This window comes from Triticum urartu, chromosome 2A (genome assembly GCF_056163025.1).
Source record: "Triticum urartu cultivar PI428250 chromosome 2A, HENAU_Tu73, whole genome shotgun sequence".
NCBI lineage: Eukaryota > Viridiplantae > Streptophyta > Magnoliopsida > Poales > Poaceae > Triticum > Triticum urartu.
The window spans coordinates 725,404,424-725,423,498 of record NC_141874.1 but is presented as its reverse complement, the minus strand read 5'-3'; the positions used below and the strand labels follow the sequence as shown (position 1 = coordinate 725,423,498).

At 49.6% G+C, this 19,075-nt stretch overlaps 2 protein-coding genes across 2 annotated transcripts; both read right to left on the bottom strand.

Moving 5' to 3' along the window:
- Window positions 1-5,712: 5,712 nt before the first annotated feature.
- LOC147987200 (uncharacterized) lies at window positions 5,713-6,417 on the bottom strand. Its single transcript, XM_087542314.1, has one exon. It carries the CDS (start codon window positions 6,415-6,417, stop codon window positions 5,713-5,715), a length of 705 nt encoding a protein of 234 aa, XP_087398440.1.
- A 40-nt stretch (window positions 6,418-6,457) lies between these two features.
- Window positions 6,458-6,889, bottom strand: LOC147987199 (uncharacterized). Its single transcript, XM_087542313.1, has one exon. The coding sequence runs from the start codon at window positions 6,887-6,889 to the stop codon at window positions 6,458-6,460; it is 432 nt and encodes a 143-aa protein (XP_087398439.1).
- Window positions 6,890-19,075: the final 12,186 nt, after the last annotated feature.

Sequence of the window (19,075 nt, the reverse complement as noted above, 5' to 3'; positions counted from 1 at the left end):
CGCGGGGGCAGGGCGGTACTACCGCTCCAAAGCGGTACTACCGCTCCATCTCAGCGGTACTGCCGCGCTACAGGAGAAGGGGCTGGGGCTGGGACCCAGAGCGGTACTACCGCGGAGGCAGGGCGGTACTACCGCTCGCAAGCAGCACTACCGCCACTACTACTGCAGCTAGTACCGTAAAACCCGACACGAGAAAATGCGCACTAGAGTCGAGGCGGTAGGAACACGGAGCCACAGCGGTACTGCGGCTGAGGCCACCAGCGGTACTACCGCTCCGAGGAGCGGTACTACCGCTTGCTGAGCTTCAGCCGTACTACCGCTATACTGCAGCTAGTGCCGTAAAACCCGATACGAGAAAATGCGCACTCGAGTCGAGGCGGTAGGAACACGGAGCCGCAGCGGTACTACAGCTGAGGCCATAAAGCGGTACTACTGCTCCGAGGAGCGGTACTACCGCTCCTAGGAGCGGTACTGCCGCTTAGTGAGCCTCAGCGGTACTACCGCTGTGGCCCGGTACTACCGCTGGGTCCAGGAAAAACCACAAAGGGAGAAGAGAGAACCTCCATAGAGACGGAGAGAAAACGGTGGGAGAGAGAAGAACATGTACGTGTTGATTCCACCCAAACCATACCGAAGCAGATCCCCTCTTGATAGTACAGTGACTACTACGAAACTTAGTGCACCAACAAAGTCACGAAGGAAGCTACACCGTCTTGAGTAGAGCGCCGAGGGGAAATAATCATTGCGTGCCAAAGGATGAATATCTGAAAGAAACCAAAGCACCCGATTAGTCCGCAAATGCATTGTCATCAATCACCAAAACACCGTAGGGATAAAAATGCCCTTACACACAGTACTCCTATCCTACACCAAACCCCATTATCAGTGGCGGAGCTAGGGGGACCAGCAGGGGCCCTGGCCCCTCCATGACATTGTACAATATGAATGATTTATTACTTAAGGCTAGTTTAGACATGATGTTTAGACACAATTAGCTTTCTTGGCCCCCTCTAAGTGACAATCACCATGTTCGGCCTCGTTTAAGCTCCAATCCTGCCTCCACCCCTGCCCATTATTGATGATAATCTACATGCTGGCGTTACCACGGCTAGGAGAAAACACTCGAACATGCGGAAGCAGCTCCCCTGACGTACTGCACATGCCGTTGGGGGCACTGACGTGTGGGCCTGATTCCCAGCGGGCCCGCCTGTCAGTGGCCGAACGGTACCCTGCCGCACGGCAGAGGATCCTCGTCCCGAACAAGCTGGCACAATCTCGCGAAAACGGTAGCTTGTGTGAATACATTGAATGCTCAACGCTTCGTTGAAGTTTTGCCCTGCAGTTCCAGCATACACGCTGCGTTTTCGGCCGCACTGTTTGTCGACCCAAGACCTTCCAAACACACGAGCCAATGGATGGCTAGGAGGAGAGTGGCATACTCAGCCTATCAGAGCATCTACAACCGCACCTCTCAAAGCCGTCTCATACGCCCGGGCGGGCTGCCCGGTCACTGACCGGTCACGTTTTTTCGACCCAGACGAACGCCTCAAAGGGGCCTCAAATGCCCGGGCTGACCGACACCCCTCATATCCAGCCCAAATATGGGGCAGATATGGGGGCGCCCGGGCACACCCGCCACGTCGGGCCCGACCCATGCTGGCCCATCTGACCCCACTTATATTCCTCCCCATCCTCTCGCCGGAGCAAATCTTAGCCACTTCACTCCACTCCCCTCCGCCACCCGAGCTCACCTCCGGCGCTTTCCGTCCTTTTCCGCCATGGCAGGCAGCGGGTCAGACTCCGACCAATCCGGATCCGTCGGTTGGAGTGTCATCTCATGTGGGTTGGAGGAGGCAATGGTTGTCCACATTGCACTATGCTGCTCCTGGGAGGACAGCGCCCGGCAGACGGACGTATCCGTCCACCACGACGCCATAGCATCGGCTCACCGGGCACTCGCGTCCTCTGGTGCTGGATCCTCGCGGTCCCGGCCAGAACACCTGTCCTTTCCCATCACCGGTCGGGTAGAGTATGAGTTCCATCAGGAACGGGTGGCCCGCTGTGGGAAGGAGAGGATAAGGGCCGCCGAGGCCCGTATAGCGGCGGAAATGATCGCGACAGAGGCGGCTGATGCGGCGGGGCGGGCGGCCGCAGAGGAGGAAGCCATCCGCGCCCGCATTTTGAAGAAACGATAGCGGAGGAACACGCGCGCCCTCGCCCGAGAGCAGAATCGGGCGGACCGTGCCATGGCCGGGCTGCCACCGAAGGAGGAGAAGGAGGACAGCTCCGGCGAGGATAGCTCCGGCGACGAGCAGATCTGGCTCGATCTGTACTGCGTTTTCGACCGGTACTTCTGCGAGAAGGATGACGAGGGCGCCGGGAAGGGCAAAGGCAGCCATGGATGAACTCCACCATAGCCAAACATGCCAAATTTTGGTAGTCCGATGTCATGTTAACTGTAGTGCGATGGAGTAGCCGGACGATGCATGTGCGTTGACGTAGTGGCATGAGTTTGTATGGATCTGAGATATGGTAATTGAGGTGTTCGGGTGTGGATTGCATTTTGAGGAGCGCCCGGTCAGTTCCCGCAGACGCGTCCGGGTGCGTCCGCAGGCGTTTGAGGGGTCGGATTTGCCAAGTCCGGCTGTAGATGCTCTCAGGGTTTAAATCATGGTGCTCGCATTATTTTTGAATTTATTTCAGGATTTTTGGTGATGCGCGTTCAGTGAAAGGAGACGTTCCCGTCGACTACAAGGTGTCCGTGGTGACTTTGTTAATCTTAAGATGATATGCCGGTGCATTATCTCGGATGTATTTATAGGGATAGGGTCTGCATGTGTGTTATAGGGAAGAGTGCATGCGCATATATATGAGCGTTTGTGTATATATTGTGTTCTAAAAAATCCCCATCCAAACTATGCCCCGCCGCAGGCCCCATCAGATACTCCACCTTGTACAGGTGCTAAGCCTGTAACATATGCAAAAATCGGACGTGGCAACTCAATTAAGGAGGAGAGAGAGCGAACCGGTAAGGCCTGTTGGGGAACGTTGCATAGGAAACAATAATTTTCCTACGCTCAAGATCAATCTAGGAGATGCACATGTACGAGTGGAGAGATTGGATCTACAGACCATTGTAGATCGCTAAGCGGAAGTGTTAACAAACGCGGTTGATGTAGTCGAACATCTTCACGACCCAATCACAATCCGTCCATGAACTCCCAATCAATCGTCGAAAGGACGGCACCTCCGCGTTCAACACATGTACGACTTGATGACACCTTCACCTCCTTGATCCAGTGAGCGATGGTGAAGTAGTAGCTCGAGTTCTTCGGCAGCACGACCGCGTTGTGGCGGTGGTGGTGGAGCGATCTCAGCAGGGGCTTCGCCAAGCCTAGCGGAGAAGGAAACTACGAGGGAGAGGAAGGGCAACACCATGGCAATGATGGGTTCGGCTGCCCTCCCTCTACACCTCTATATATAGGGGGAAGGGAGGAGGGGGGCTCCCTAGGGTTTCCCCTAGGGGGTGCGGCGACCACCAGATGGGGGCGCCCCTATGGAAACCCTAGGGTGGCTTGGCCCCCAAGCCAAATGGGGCACCTAGCCCCTTGTGGGCTGGTGTATCCCCTTGCCTTGGCCCATGAGGCCCCCCAACACTTGCTGCCCCCCTGAAACTCTTCTCGGTTCTCTGATGAAATCCCGTACCTCCCGGAACACTTCCGGAATCCGAATCCCTTCATCTTACATATCAATCTTCGCCCGCGGACCATTCCGGGGTTCCTCGTCATGTCCGGGATCTCATCCAGGACTCCGAACAACCTTCGGTCACGAACATAATAACTCAACTATACTTAGATCGTCACCAAACACTAAGGAGGTGTTTGTTTTGTCCAGTGGTAACGTAAACGTAAATGGAACCTGATTACAGACTGTAACAGCACCGGACTGGACAAACCCAATTTTGTTTGGTTCTACAGTGTAAAGGAAACATGTACCTAAACTTGAGATCTGCAGTAAGAGATTGATGGAGGAGGAAGAGATCGATTCGGAGATGGGCGGATGGGCCTTGCTACTCCTCGTACGCGGCTTCAATGGTCCACCCTCATCAGCGTCGAAGGCGGCTGGCGCGGTCGTTCCTGGCGACTGATGTGGCGAGGTCAACCCGGTGGCTGGACCAAGAAGAGAGGACCAAAGGTGGTTGAGGGGAGGTGGCAGCGCTGGACTGGACGGGAGGCGGCGGGGCGGCGGCGCGGGACTCGAAGGGAGGCGGCTGCGTAGACAGATCCAGGGGAGGAGCGAGTCGCGGGGGAGGAGCAGAGTCAGGAGCGGTAAGGAAGTCTTTACCAGTGGGGGGTGGGGGGTATCGTTCGATAACTGGCCTATAATTGATTACAGAGGAACGTGATTACAAAGTTGTCTCACCAAACGCACGTAAGGGTATCCGTTTACACTGTAAACAGGTGACAGGCAGAATTTGACGAAACAAACACCTCCTAAGTGTGTAGACCCTGCGGGTTCGAGAACTATGCAGACATGACCGAGACACCTCTATGGTCAATAACCAATAATGGGACCTGGATGTCCATATTGGTTCCTACATATTCTACGAAGATCTTTATCAGCCGAACCTCGATGCCAAGGATTCAGCTAATCCCGTATGTAGTTCCCTTTGTCCATCAGTATGTTACTTGCCCATGATTCGATCGTCGGTATCTCCATTCCTAGTTCAATCTCGTTACCGGAAAGTCTCTTTACTCGTTCCGCAATACAAGATCCCATGACTAACTCCTTAGTCACATTGGTTGCAAGCTCATTGTGATGTTGTATTACCGAGTGGGCCCCGAGATACCTCTCCGTCCTAGGGAGTGACAATTCCCAGTCTTGATCTATGCCAACTCAACAGACACCCTCAGAGATACCTGTAGAGCATCTTTATAGTCATCCAATTATGTTGCGATGTTTGATACACACAAGGTACTCCTACAGTGTCAGTGAGTTGCATGATCTCATGGTCATACGAATAGATACTTGACATGCAGAAAACGATAACAATGAGCTTGCTACAATCATATGCTATGCTTATAGTTTGGGTCTTGTCCATCACAACATTCTCCTAATGATGTGATCCCGTTATCAAATGACAACTCATGTCTATGGCCAGGAAACCATAGCCATCTTTGATCAACGAGCTAGTCTGGTAGAGGATCACTAGGGACATGTTGTTCTCTATGCATCCACACATGTATTTGAGTTTCCAATCAATACAGTTATAGCATGGTTAATAAACGATTATCATGAACAAGGAAATATAATAATAACCACATTATTATTGCCTCTAGGGCATATTTCCAACAAGGCCAACTCTAATGCACGACCCCAAACAGACATTTGTTTTGTTCGGATTTCGTCCATTTGGGGATGGAAATGGGGCGGCGTCTGTCTATTTTTGTAGATGCGTCGACCATATCTCGTCCGGATGGAGGTCCTATATGACTATGCAAATAAGCAAGTAATGCAAATAACCAAATAAATGAAATATTTAAAATAGTTTTACAAAATAAATATTTCCACAACCCAATCGAAATTGTCTTGAATAGAAATGAAGCGATACATCTACTGGTTGCCAATGTGAATGCACATGTGCTCAACCAAGTCATCCTGGAGATGCATATGAGTATGCCAATCACACATTTCACGATGAAATTGGGCAAGCTATTCAAAGGTTGCAGGTTGTTGGTTCTCGGGCTCCACATTTTCACCTTGAAAATCAAACCCTTGGTAGTAGATGCTATCACCATGCTCATCCTCCACGATCATGTTGTGCATGATCACACAACCACCCATCACCTCCCAAAGCTTATGAGTGCTCCATGTCAATGCAACATTTTGAACGATACCCCGTCGAAATTGAAGCACACCAAAAGCACGCTCCACATCCTTCCTAGCACTCTCTTGCATTTGGGCAAATCTCCGTCTCTTCTCTCCTTGCGAATTGGGTATTGTCTTCACAAGAGTTGACCATTGAGGATAGACACCATCAGCTAGGTAATATCCCTTGTTGTAATGGTGGCCATTGATCTCAAAGTTGACCTCTGGGGAGTGTCCTTCTTCAAGCCTTGCGAACACTGGAGAACGCTGAAGGATGTTGATATGATTGTGAGAACCAGCCATGCCGAAGAAAGAATGACATATCCACAGATCTTGTGAAGCCACCACTTCTAGTATGACCGTGGCACCTTTCACGTGCCCCTTGTACTTCCCCTGCCAAGCAAATGGATAGTTCTTCCACTTCCAGCGCATACATTCTATACTACCAAGCATGCCTGGAAAGCCCCTCTCGGCATTGATCACCAACAACCTTTCTGTATCAGTGGTAGTTGGCTCTCTCAGGTACTCAGGGCCGAACACTGCCACCATGGCCTTGCAGAAACTATACATTGGCAGGAGACATGTGGACTCACTCATCCACAAGATCCCGAGGAATTCCATATGCAAGCATGCGAATAACCACCATGCATTTCTGATAAGAGGAGAAACCAGGCTTGCCAAAGGCATCCTCTTTGCACTCAAAGTATGGGTCATATCCTACCACTCCCTCCCAAATACGGTCGAACACATGTGTCCTCATTTGGAAGCGGCGACAAAATTGATGTGGTTTGAAGAGTGTGATATTCTCAAAGTAATCAACATAGAGTAGGGCGTGGCCGCTCTCCCTATTGCGGTTCAAGGCTGGAGCATGACCCGGGATTGATCCCCTGAACCGAGGTCGTTGCCTACCAATGTGGTCATTGGCGACCAATGCAGCAACCACAAGCTCTTCGTCATCCAAGTATGAATCATCCAATGAACAAATGAAGTTGTGAAAGAAATACTCATCCCCATTATCCATGGTACCTTGTGAGCAAAGCGTTGAACACCTTGCGGTCGTGGTGGAGACACAATAGGAAAGAGCACCTCGAGCTCCCCTCCAAGGCAGCAAAGCAAGGTTGGCGTTGGCAGGGCGCGAGTGCCCTGTGACTATGCAGCGCCTGCCGAAAGTTGTTGGGGTCGATGGGCGGTGCCGACAGCCATAGCTTATCTTGCACCGGCAAATAGAACCACGAATGCTTGCAAAAGCTCCTCCGAAACGCTGGCATGGGCTGGCTATGACATGGTGTGGTCATGGTTCGGACGACCTTGCAGGAAAGCGACACGGCAGGGAAAATAGCATACAGACGGGATGATGGCGGCGATGGCGGGGGACGGAGGGCGGAGGGTGGGTAGGGAAAGAGAAAAGTGGGTTGTGTCCCCGGCGGGCGGGTTAGGGAGGACAAGGACCCGTGCCCCGCCCGTCTGCGCGTGTCCGTTTTGACGCAAATGCGACCCAAAGTTAAGCCGAGAATTGATCAAAAATGGACGAAAAACGGACGTTTGTCTGTTTACCCTCAAACGGACGCCCGCCATACCATTTGAGGTCGTGCTGGAGTTGGCCTAACCCATAATGAAATGACTCCAGGCGCATGTACCTAGGTAGAACATAATTAATTTGATCCCATGCGTTGGGCCGAACCATCCTGCCTCTTCCTTTTCCCCATCTTCATGCCTAGCAAATGGCCCCTTGCCCTCATTGCCATGCGCCGTTGCCTGGCGCAACCACTTCTCGCAGTGTGGCCCTGCCACGCCTCTCAATTGTCGCCTGCATGGACCATCGCCGCCATCCGGCCAGGCACAAACTGCTCAATGGTATTTCTTCCTTTCATAAAATCAGAAGTACTCTTTTGTTTTGTTGATCCTACCGGTACCAGCTCCACTGAACCATCACCGCGGCCACACTTCGCTAGGAGGGCCCTAAGAGCATCTCCAGCCGTTGGCCTCCCAGGTGGCTTGAAAAATCGCCGCCTGGGGGCTAACCGGCCCTAAAATCAGCCTAGGGGCGATCGGGTTCCCGGCCGACACCCCCGGGGTCGGCCCCAGGCGCCTGTTTTAAACTTTTTTGAACATTAATTTGACTAAAAATTCAGTGAACAGAAATAGTTTTTTACATAAATAAAATACTTAGAAAAAACACAAGAGGCCGCGACTACATGCGAAATAACACGCTGAGAGAGGCAAAGTCGCCGCCGTCGTTGTCCTCGTCGTCCTTCTCCTCCTTCACGCGGCCGCCCTGCTGTACCCCTGCCTGGGGTCACCCTAGCGGACCAGTGGCAGCGCGTCATCATCGCTGTCGTTGTCGAGGACGACGACGCCTCCCTCGTTGCAGCCACGGCGCCGAGCGGTGAACTGCTCTAGGGCAAGGCACTGGCGCTCTAGCTCTGTCTGCGCCTAGTCTTTGTGCGCCCACTTCAAGGCCGCCTCGTCGTCGAGCCCTGGCTCCATCTTCACGCCGGCGAGCCCTGGCTCCATCTTCACGGTGGCGAGATCCAACTCCGTCTTCGGCTTGACGACGTGGGGAGGAGCCGAGGAGGAGGCGCGCCCGCTCTCATTGATGACGATGCCGGCGCTGTGGGTGCGGTGGCCGAGCAGCGACGCCGTGGGCTCGGGCTTGACACTGAACAACACCGACGACCTGGAGAAGTGGGAGGAGGAGCGGGAGGAGGAAGAAGAGGAGCCGACCGTCCTCAACATCCATTGGCCGCCGCTTCGGCGGGGGACCGGGGCGGCAGGGTACATCAACGGTGGCTCGTTGCCGCCCTCGAGGTGCTGGAGGACGGCATGGAGCGTGTGGACGGGGGCGCCCCACTACAGGCGGCGACCGTCGCTGTTGTTGGTACCCTGCACCACTAGCGCGTTGTTGGTGGAGGCCAGCCGCTCCGCCTGCCGACGCTGGAAGTACGCCATCCACGCCTCGTGGTTGCCGATGGTGTATTGCGGGAGGGCCTGCTGCTCCTCCATCAGCGATGCCCGCACATGGTCGACCTCGTTGGCGAAGTAGTTGGCGTGCGCGGTGACGTCGGGCAGCGGGGGGATGGGGACGCCACCGGCGCTGAGCTTCCACCGCCCCGCCGCGCGCATGTTGGGAGGCGCCGGGACATTGGCCTCGAACCACAAGTAGGCTTCCCACTCGTGCAACAAGTGGCGGCCGAAGCCATTGGCCACCACCCCATCGCCGGGGAACCTCTCTCCCATCGTCGCGGCTGGGCACAGAGAGAGAGGGGAGGAACGTCGGCGGCGGCTATGCACGGGGAAAGAGAGGAAGAGCTCGGCGGTTGTGGGTGGGGTTCGGCCACATGCGAGGGGATGCGTTGCTTTATATAGCGGTCGGGGGTGGGCGTAGTGGGTACGCGTGGCGGGAGGGGGGGGCGTCGCCACACCGCCTGTAAGGAATCAATGGAAGGCTGACCGGCGGCAGCCTTGCATTGATTCCCCATGGGAAACCGAGGTGGTGTGAGGATGACGAGGCGGGGGTCGCTGACTCGGCGGGCCTGCAGTTTGTTCACGCCAATATTGCTTGCCCCAGCGCCAGCCAGCGCACCGGGTTCGGCCTGGGTCCACCGGTGCCAGTTTTGAACCAAACCGGCAAAAATAGGCTCCTGGGGGCGCGTTTGGGCCGATTTTTGGGCACCGGTGCTAATAAATCGCCTGGGGGAGGCTGTTGGAGGCGCAGCTGGAGATGCTCTAACTACTTACAGTTGCACGGGCCGACACCAGGTTACTGCGGTGGCAAACTGGCATTACCGCCCCCACCTGGTGCATCTTATGAAGGCCCCCTGATCCATATCAGCCACACCCGCTGCCACAAGTCGACCAAACTTAGCTCAGTTTCACAATTTTTTTCTTCTACTATGCATTGCTCACTCTCACTCACTTTAAATGCCTCTCTTAGAGGGCATCTCCAATGGTGACCCGTAAATTTCTCCGGCATCTGTCCGCGGACACTAATGTCGGAGGCCGCCATTCAATGTTGCCCATACATTTCATCAACTGTTCAAACTAACCGGACAAAATTAATGCAAACCGAGTGGATTTCATTAAAATTCAGAAGAGATTCATGCAAATATAGTAGATTTCACATAAATCGGATGAAATTCATTACATTTCAGACATACTTTAACTAAAAGCGGAGCTCGTCCAACTCTGGAGGTATAGTTTCGGACAAAACCTAACCTAAATGATTGCCGACACCCGTTCCCATGTCCGGCCATTAGCCCCGAGAATTGAAGCTCCGACACTTGCCTTTGCCTTCTCCAGTTCCGCCTCTACGCTCTCCAGCTCTGCCTCCGTAGCGTCTGCCACCGCAGCTTGAGCGGCTAATAGGCCGACGATCATCAGCCCGCCAAGCTTAGCTTCAGGAGAGGAGAAGAGCGGTGGCCTTCCTAGGACCCAAGCGGCGGCGACCTACCATGCACTACTATTTCTCGCTGCCAGCGGCACCCACAGATGTGCCGACATCGTGGTCATGGCAGCAGGGCACGGCCTTGGCGATGTCCTACTTGTCGCCGTTCTGGCCCCATACCTCGTCCGCTGACTCGTCAAACTCCTTGTAGGCGGCCTCTAGTTTCGCCTCACGCTGGTGGCACCGCCAGTGGTCGAGGCGGATCTCGCGGGTGGTGCAGTAGGACTCGTGAAGCGCCGCCTGCTCCGGCACGCCTGCGTCCGGCACGATCGCCCTACCGACAATGAGCTGCTTCTCCGCCTACTGGTGCTCCTAGAGGAGCTGGAGGTTGTAGGATGCCTGATACGTCCCAAATGTATCTATATTTCCAAACACTTTTGCTCTTGTTTTGGACTGTAATTTGCATGATTTGAATGGAACTAACCTGGACTAACGTTGTTTTTTAGTAGAATTACCATGGTGTTGTTTTGTGCAGAAAATAGTTTTTAGATCAAGCTGAAAATTTATAGAGAATATTTTTAGAATATATAAAAAATACCGCCGAAGTGAAATACCAGAGGGGCCACTAGGGTGCCACAAGCCCCAAGGGTGCGCCTGGCAGGCTTGTGGGCCCCTGGCAGCTCCCACAACCCTAACTCCAACTCCATAAGTACCTATTCATCCAGAAATTTTTTTAGAAAAAAGGAATCATCGCATTTTACGATACGGAGCCGCCGCCACCTCCCGTTCTTCATCGGGAGGGCTGATTTTGAGTACATTCTGGGCTCTGGAGAGGGGGGATTCAACACCGTCGTCATGATCAACAATCCTCCATCGCCAGTTTCATGATGCCCACCGCCGGGAGTGAGTAATTTCTTCGTAGGCTTGCTGAACGGTGATGGGTTGGATGAGATTTATCATGTAACCGAGTTAGTTTTGTTAGGGCTTGATCCCTAGTATCCAATATGTTCTGAGATTGATGTTGCTATGACTTTGCAATGTTTAATGCTTGTCACTAGGGCCCGAGTGCCATGATTTCAGATCTGAACCCTTTATGTTTTCATGAATATATTTGAGTTCTTGATCCTAACTTCCAATTTGTATGCACCTATTACATGTTATGATCCGCATACCTCATGGTGACAATAATTGAGATTCTTTCCAGTGATTACTGTAGTTTGAGGAGTTCATGTATTCACTATGTGTTAATGCTTTATTCCGGTTCTCTATTAAAATAGACCTTAATATCCCTAAGATTTCCTTATGGACCCCGCTGCCATGGGAGGGTAGGACAAAAGAGGTCATGCAAGTTCTTATCGCAAGCACGTATGATTATATACGAAATACATGCCTACATTACATTGATGAATTGGAGCTAGTCGTGTGTCATCCTAGGTTATGACTATTACATGATGAATGTTATCCAACATAATTATCCCTCACCGATCCAATGCCTACGAGCTTTTCGCATATTGATCTTTCCTAAGTTACTATTTTTCTACTACTATCACAATCACTACAAAACTATTGCTACTACTGTTACTGTTACTGTTGCTATCGTTACCACTATTATCAAACTATCATATTACTGTGCTACTGATCACTCTGTTGCAGATATTTATTCTCCAGGTGTGGTTGAATTGACAACTCAACTGCTAATACTTGCAAATATTCTTTGGCTCCCATTGTGTCGAATCAATAAATCTGGGTTGAATACTACCCTCGAAAACTGTTGCGACCCCCTATACTTGTGGGTTATCAGATGCAGGGTAGCCTCATCGGAAGAGAGTTACGATGGCGCTGACCTCCTCTACATCATCGGGGCCATGGGCCTCATGCTGATCCACATATATGGCGGCTGCGAGCATGCCACCGATATTGGGCCGATGGTGTCGTGCCTCGGCGGCCAGGATCAGGCAAGGTAGATGGGGCACAACGGCTCCCCTCTCCCCCGAGCTCCATATCCATGGAAACAACAGTGAGGTGAGCAACAGCAAAGGTGCCTCCGCAGAGGTGGTGGCTGGTGTTCGGCATCTGACAGAGCTGCATAGACTAGCAGCGGCCGCCGCGATGTAGATAAGGTGCAGGCCAGGAGGCGAAGCAAGAAGAAGGGGATGGCGAGGCAGAGGAGGCAGTGGGCAGAGGAGGAGGAAGGAGAGTGGGCAAGCTGCATCAGGAGATGCAGAGGGGACGGAGCGACAACGGGAAGAACGGGCCGCCAGACGACGAGGGCATGGGGGCCGGAGGAGAAGGAGGATGAAAACCCACTACATGGCGTATTCATCATAGGAGATAGTACATATACACAAAGGGCAACCTCAATCCCTACATAAAGGGATCATGGGGAGGAGGTGCCGCAAGACTAGCTACCCCCCCGCGCTGATACGTCTCCATTGTATCTACTTTTCCTAACACTTCTGTTCTTGTTTTGGACTCTAATTTGCATGATTTGAATGAAACTAACCCGGACTGACGTTGTTTTCAGCAGAACTACCATGATGTTGTTTTTGTGCAAAAATAGAAGTTCTCGGAATCAGACGAAACTTTTTAGAGAATTATTTTGGAATATATAATAATTTATGGAACCAAGACCCACTAGAGGGGGGGGGAGCTGCCCACAAGGCACCAGGGCGCGCCACACCCCCTTTGGCGCGCCCTGGTGGGTAGTGGGGCCCACGAGGCCCCTCTGACCCTAAATCCGATGCTATAAAATCCTAATTTTCCAGAAAAAATGGCAAAGGAAGTTTCATCGCGTTTTACGATATGGAGGCGCTGATACATCTCCAACATATCTCTAATTTTTCATTGTTCCATGCTGTTATATTATCATTCTTGGATGTTTTATATTCATTTTATAACAACTTTATATCATTTTTTTGGGACTAACCTATTGACATAGTGCCCAGTGCCAGTTGCTATTTTTTGCTTGTTTTTTACTTCGCAAACTATCACTACCAAACGAAGTCCAAATGCCACAAAAAAATTTGGAGATTTTTTTGGACCAGAAGACAACTTGGGAGCCAAGGAAGCATCAGAGGGGAGGCCTGTGGGGCCCACAACCCACCAGGGCACGCCAGAGGCCCCTGGCGCGCCAGGTGGGTGGTGGGGCCCACAGGAGTCCTTTCCACCGCTTCTCAGTTCTATAAATTCCCAAATATTCCAGAAACCCTAGGGGAGTCGACAAAACACAATTCCAGCTGCCGCAAGTTCCAGAACTATGAGATCCAATCTAGAGCCCTATTTCAGCACCCTGCCGAAGGGGAACACGATCACGGAGGGGTTCATCATCCTCATTGGTGCTCCTCCGATGATGCGTGAGTAGTTCACCATAGACCTACGGGTCCATAGGCAGTAGGTAGATGGCTTCTTCTCTCTTTTTGATTCTCAATACAATGTTCTCCCTGATGTTCTTGGAGATCTATTTGATGTAATGAATTTTTGCGGTGTGTTTGTTGGGATCATGAATTGTGAGTTTATGATTAGATCTATATCCATGAATATTATTTGAGTCTTCTTTGATCTCTTATATGCAAGATTATTTATAGCCTCGTATTTGTTCTCTGAAACTTTGGTTTGGTTTGGCCAACTAGATTAATTTTTCTTGAAATGGGAAGAGGTGCTTGGTGATGGGTTCGATCTTGCGGTGTCCTCACCCAGTGACAGAAGGGGTAGCGAGGCACGCATGTATCATTGGTATTAAGGACAAAAAGACGGGTCTATTTCTACATGAATAGATCTTGTGTACATCATGTCATCATTCTTATTGCATTAATCTGTCTCTCCATGAATTTAATACACTAGATGCATGCTGGGTAGCGGTCGATGTGTGGAGTAATAGTAGCACATGTAGGCAGGAGTCGGTCTACTAATCTTGGACATGATGACTATATATATGATCATTGCCTTGGATATGGTCATAATTATTTTCTCTTCTATCAATTGCCCAACTGTAATTTGTTTACCCACCGTATGCTATTTTCTCGAGAGAAACCACTAGTGAAATATACGGCCCCCGGGTCTATCTTTTATCATATTATTTTTAGATATATTATTCCAAAAACCCAAAAATACCTTGCTGCACTTTTTATTTACTTACTTTGTTTTGTGTTTTTGTTAGATCTATTTATCCAATCTCATGCAATTTAATCTATATTTTTACCATGGAGGGATTGACAACCCCTCTTACGCGTTGGGTTGCAAGTATTTGTTCTTTATGTGCAGGTACCCTTTACATAGTGTTGCTTTGTTCTCCTACTGGATTGATAACCTTGGTTTCATAACTGAGGGAAATACTTGTCATAGTTGTGCTGCATCATCCCTTCCTCTTTGGGGAAATATCAACGCATATTCAAGCCATGTTAGCCGCCGTCACCTCCTGTTTTTCATCGGGAGGCCAGATCTGGAGCCCGTTTGGGGCTCCGGAGAGGGGGATCTTCGGTCTTTGTCATCACCAACCATCCTCCGTCACCAATCCCATGATGCTCCCCACCGGGAGTGAGTAATTCCTCTGTAGGCTCTCCACGGATAGATCTATTGAGTAGTCATGATGCCTAGCAGTCGCGTGTTGATGAACGCCTGGTAGTCGCATGTTGATGACTACTCAATAATTCCATGATGCTCTCCCCCTCTCGTAGTTATGCATCTCCACGGATAGATCTTGCGTGTGCGTAGAATTTTTTTTGTTTCCCATGTAACGTTCCCCTACAGTGGCATCATGAGCCAATTTTATGCATAGATGATATGCAAGAGTAGAACACAAAGGAGTTGTGGGTGGTGATGTCCATACTTCTTACCACCAACGTCTTATTTTGATTCGATGGTATTGTGGGATGAAGCGGCCCGGACCAACCTTACATGTCCACGTAAATGAGACCGGTTCCATCGACTAACATGCAACTTGTTTTGCATAAAGGTGGCTGGCGGGTGTCTATTTCTCCTACTTTAGTTGAATCAAATTTGACTATGGCCGGTCCTTGCATAAGGTTAAAACAACAAACTTGATAAGAACCATTGTGGTTTTGCGCAGGTAAGAACAATTCTTGCTAGTTGCCCGTAGCAGCCACGTAAAACTTGCAACAACAAAGTAGAGGACGTCTAACTTGTTTTTGCAGGGCATGTTGTGATGTGATATGGTCAAGACGTGATGTGATATATGTTTTTGTATGAGATTATCATGTTTTGTAATATCGATAACCGACAGGAGCCTTAGGGTTGTCTTTTAATTATTGTATGACCTGCGTGTCAATCATTAAGCACCATGTAATTGCTTTACTTTATCGCTATGTGTTAGCAATAGTTGTAGAAGCAATAGTTGGCAAGACGGCCCCGACGCAATGATGGAGATCAAGGTACCGCGCCGGTGACGATGGAGATCATGAAGTTGCTTTGGAGATGGCGATAAAAAGCACAAGATGATGATGGCCATATCATGTCACATATTTTGATTGCATGTGATGTTTATCCTTTATGCATCTTATTTTGCTTAGAACGACAGTAGCAGTATAAGATGATCCCTTCACTTAATTTCAAGATAAAAGTGTTCTCCCCGAGTATGCATGATACGTCCACTTTGCATCATGCTTTTATGTTGATATTTATTGCATTATGGGCTGTTACTACACAGTATGGTACAATACTTATGCCTTTCATCTCTTATTTTACAAGGTTTACACAAAGAGGGAAAATGCCGACAGCTGGAATTCTGGACCGAAAAGGAGCAAATCTGAGAGACCTATCCTGCACAACTCCAAAAGTCCTAATTTTTTTGGAGAATTATTTTGGAATATATGGGCGAAGTAAATAACATAGGGGACCCACTAGCTGGCCATAATCCTGGGGGTGTGCCCCTAGCTTGTGGCCCCCCCGGCAGGTCTCCGGTGTCCATCTTCTACTATATGAAGGGTTTTTACCTGAAAAAATGAAGAGGAAGCTTTCGGGACGAAGCGCCGCCGTCTTGATACGTCTCCGTCGTATCTATAATTTTTGATTGTTTCATGCCAATATTATACAACTTTTACATATTTTTGGCAACAACTTATATGATTTATTGGACTAACCTATTGATCTAGTGCCCAGTGCCAGCTCCTGTTTGTTGCATGTTTTTTGTTTCGCAGAAGATCCATATCAAACGAAGTCCAAATGCGATAAAAATTTACGGAGAATTATTTTGGAATATATGTGATTTTTGGGACTTGGAATCAACGCTAACGGAGGTCCACTGCCTCCACAACCCACTAGGGTGTGCCAGGCACCCCCTGGCGCGCCCAGGTGTCTTGTGCCCACCCCGTAGGGCGGTTGGGGCCCTTCTTCTGGTGCAAGAAAGATAATTTATGGAAAATAATCGTGCAAATATTTCAGCACTATCAGAGTTACGGATCTCCGGGAATTTAAGAAACCATGAAGGGCCAGATTTGGGGAATGCGAAACAGAAGAGAACAGAGAGGGAGATCCAATCTCGGAGGGGCTCCCGCCCGTCTGCCGCCATGGAGGCCATGGATCGAAGGGTAACTCTCCTCCCATCGAGGGGGGAGGCCAAGGAAGAAGAAGAAGAAGGAGGGGGGCTCTCTCTCCCTCTCTCCCGATTGCGCCGGAGTGCTGCCGGGGCTAGGATCGTGACGGCGGTCTACATCAATAATCTTGCTACCGTCAACACCAACTTTCTCCCCCTCTATGCAGCGGTGTAACACCCCTTCTCCCCGCTATAATCTCAAACATGGTGTTCAACTCCATATATTATTTCCCAATGATATTCGGCTATCATATGATGTTTAAGTAGATCCATTTTGTCATGTGGGTTAATCGTGATCTTGGTTGGTATGATTGTATATTTTATTTATTGTGCTATCCTACGGTTCCCTCCGTCTCACGCAAAGGTGAGGGCCCCCCGCTGTAGGGTGTTGCAATATGTTCATGATTCGCTTATGGCGGGTTCCGAGAGTGAGAGAAGCTTAAACCTGAGTAGGTGCGTTGTTGTGTATGTGATAAAGAGGACTTGATACTTAATGCTACGGTTGGGTTTCATGAACTTAATGATCCTTAGTAGTTGCGGATGCTTGCTAGGGGTCCAATCATAAGTGCATATGATCCAAGTAGAGAAAGTATGTTAGCTCATGCCTCTCCCTCATGTAGAATTGCAAGAATGATTACCAATACTTGTTATCGATTGCCTAGGGAAAAATGACTTTCTTGTTGACAAAAGCTATCCACTTTTACTACCCTGCAATTTATCCGTAGTTTTATTCTCACAAAGTACGTGTAGTTTTATTCTCGCAAAATAGTTTCATACTTGTTTTAGGTAAAGAAAATGTCAAGTGTGCATAGAGTTGTATCGGTGGTCGATATAACTTGAGGGAATATTTGTTCTACCTTTAGCTCCTCGTTGGGTTTGACACTCTTATTTATCGAAGAAGGCTACAAACGACCCCCTACACTTGTGGGTTATCAAGACCTTTTTCTGGCGCCGTTGCCGGGGAGAAATAGCGTGGGGTGAATATTCTCGTGTGTGCTTATTTTCTTTATCACTAATTAGTTTTTATTTCTTGTTTTAAGTTGTTCTCTATCTTTGGTTATGGATACTAGATCGAACACTACAGGCCACTTCATGTTGCACCGGTGTAGGAGATGTGCTTTTCTTTTTTGTTTGACATGACGTGGTAGATGAACTTGGGATTCGAGAGGCCCCAATAAAAAAATTGGCAGCCGATCATGGAAGAATCATGCCTGCGGGATAGATCGCAAGGACTCCTATGAGGTATTTTTTTTAAAAAGATCTATTCGTTTCAGCCAAGGATTACGTGAATTAATCGACACCGTTATAACTTGGTCCCACCAGATTAACGGCTCCTAATTACTGATTAACGTAGGAATTTCTAGGGAGTCAAGAATTAGTATAGGTATAGATGGAACACGAAACACCAAAAAATTAGTGGTACTTTCTACTCATGGAGATGGGGAACCTCCTAAAACCCTCGATGCTCGTTATGTGAAAATATTATGATGTACTTTGATAATCCTGAGAAGACCCCATTCAACTTGATAATGGGAGTAACGTTGGATAAACGTGAATACTTTAGGGATTATCTCTTGACACAAAAGGGAAATTATTATGGGATCAAATTCATATGTTGCATTGGTATGCTCGGGAGCTATGCTTGAGATATGATTATACTTGTTCCTCTAGGATGAACGCTCCACACCTTCCCTTTTCATGCAAATTTAATGATAATGAAACCTTAGCTTCTTATGATAATGGTATATACGATAACTATGATGTGGAACGAATAGAAGAATTTTTTGCTTTTAAGGGTGCTTGCTGGGGATATTATTACTGGGCGTAAACCGGCCAGGACAGGCCGGGTTAACTTCATCAGTAGTGTTGGGGAACGTAGTAATTTCAAAAATTTTCCTACGCACACGCAAGATCATGGTGATGCATAGCAACGAGGGGAGAGTATGATCTACGTACCCTTGTAGATCGCAACGGAAGCGTTGACACAACGTAGAGGAAGTAGTCGTACGTCTTCTTCCCGATCCGACCGATCCAAGCACCGTTACTCCGGCACCTCCGAGTTCTTAGCACACGTTCAGCTCGATGATGATCCTCGGGCTCCGATCCAGCAAAGCGTCGAGGAAGAGTTCCGTCAGCACGACGGCGTGGTGACGATCTTGATGTACTACTGACGCAGGGCTTCGCCTAAGCACTGCAATAATATGATCGAGGTGGAATTTGGTGGCAGGGGGCACCGCACACGGCTAAGGAAAGATCTCAATGATCAATTGTGTGTC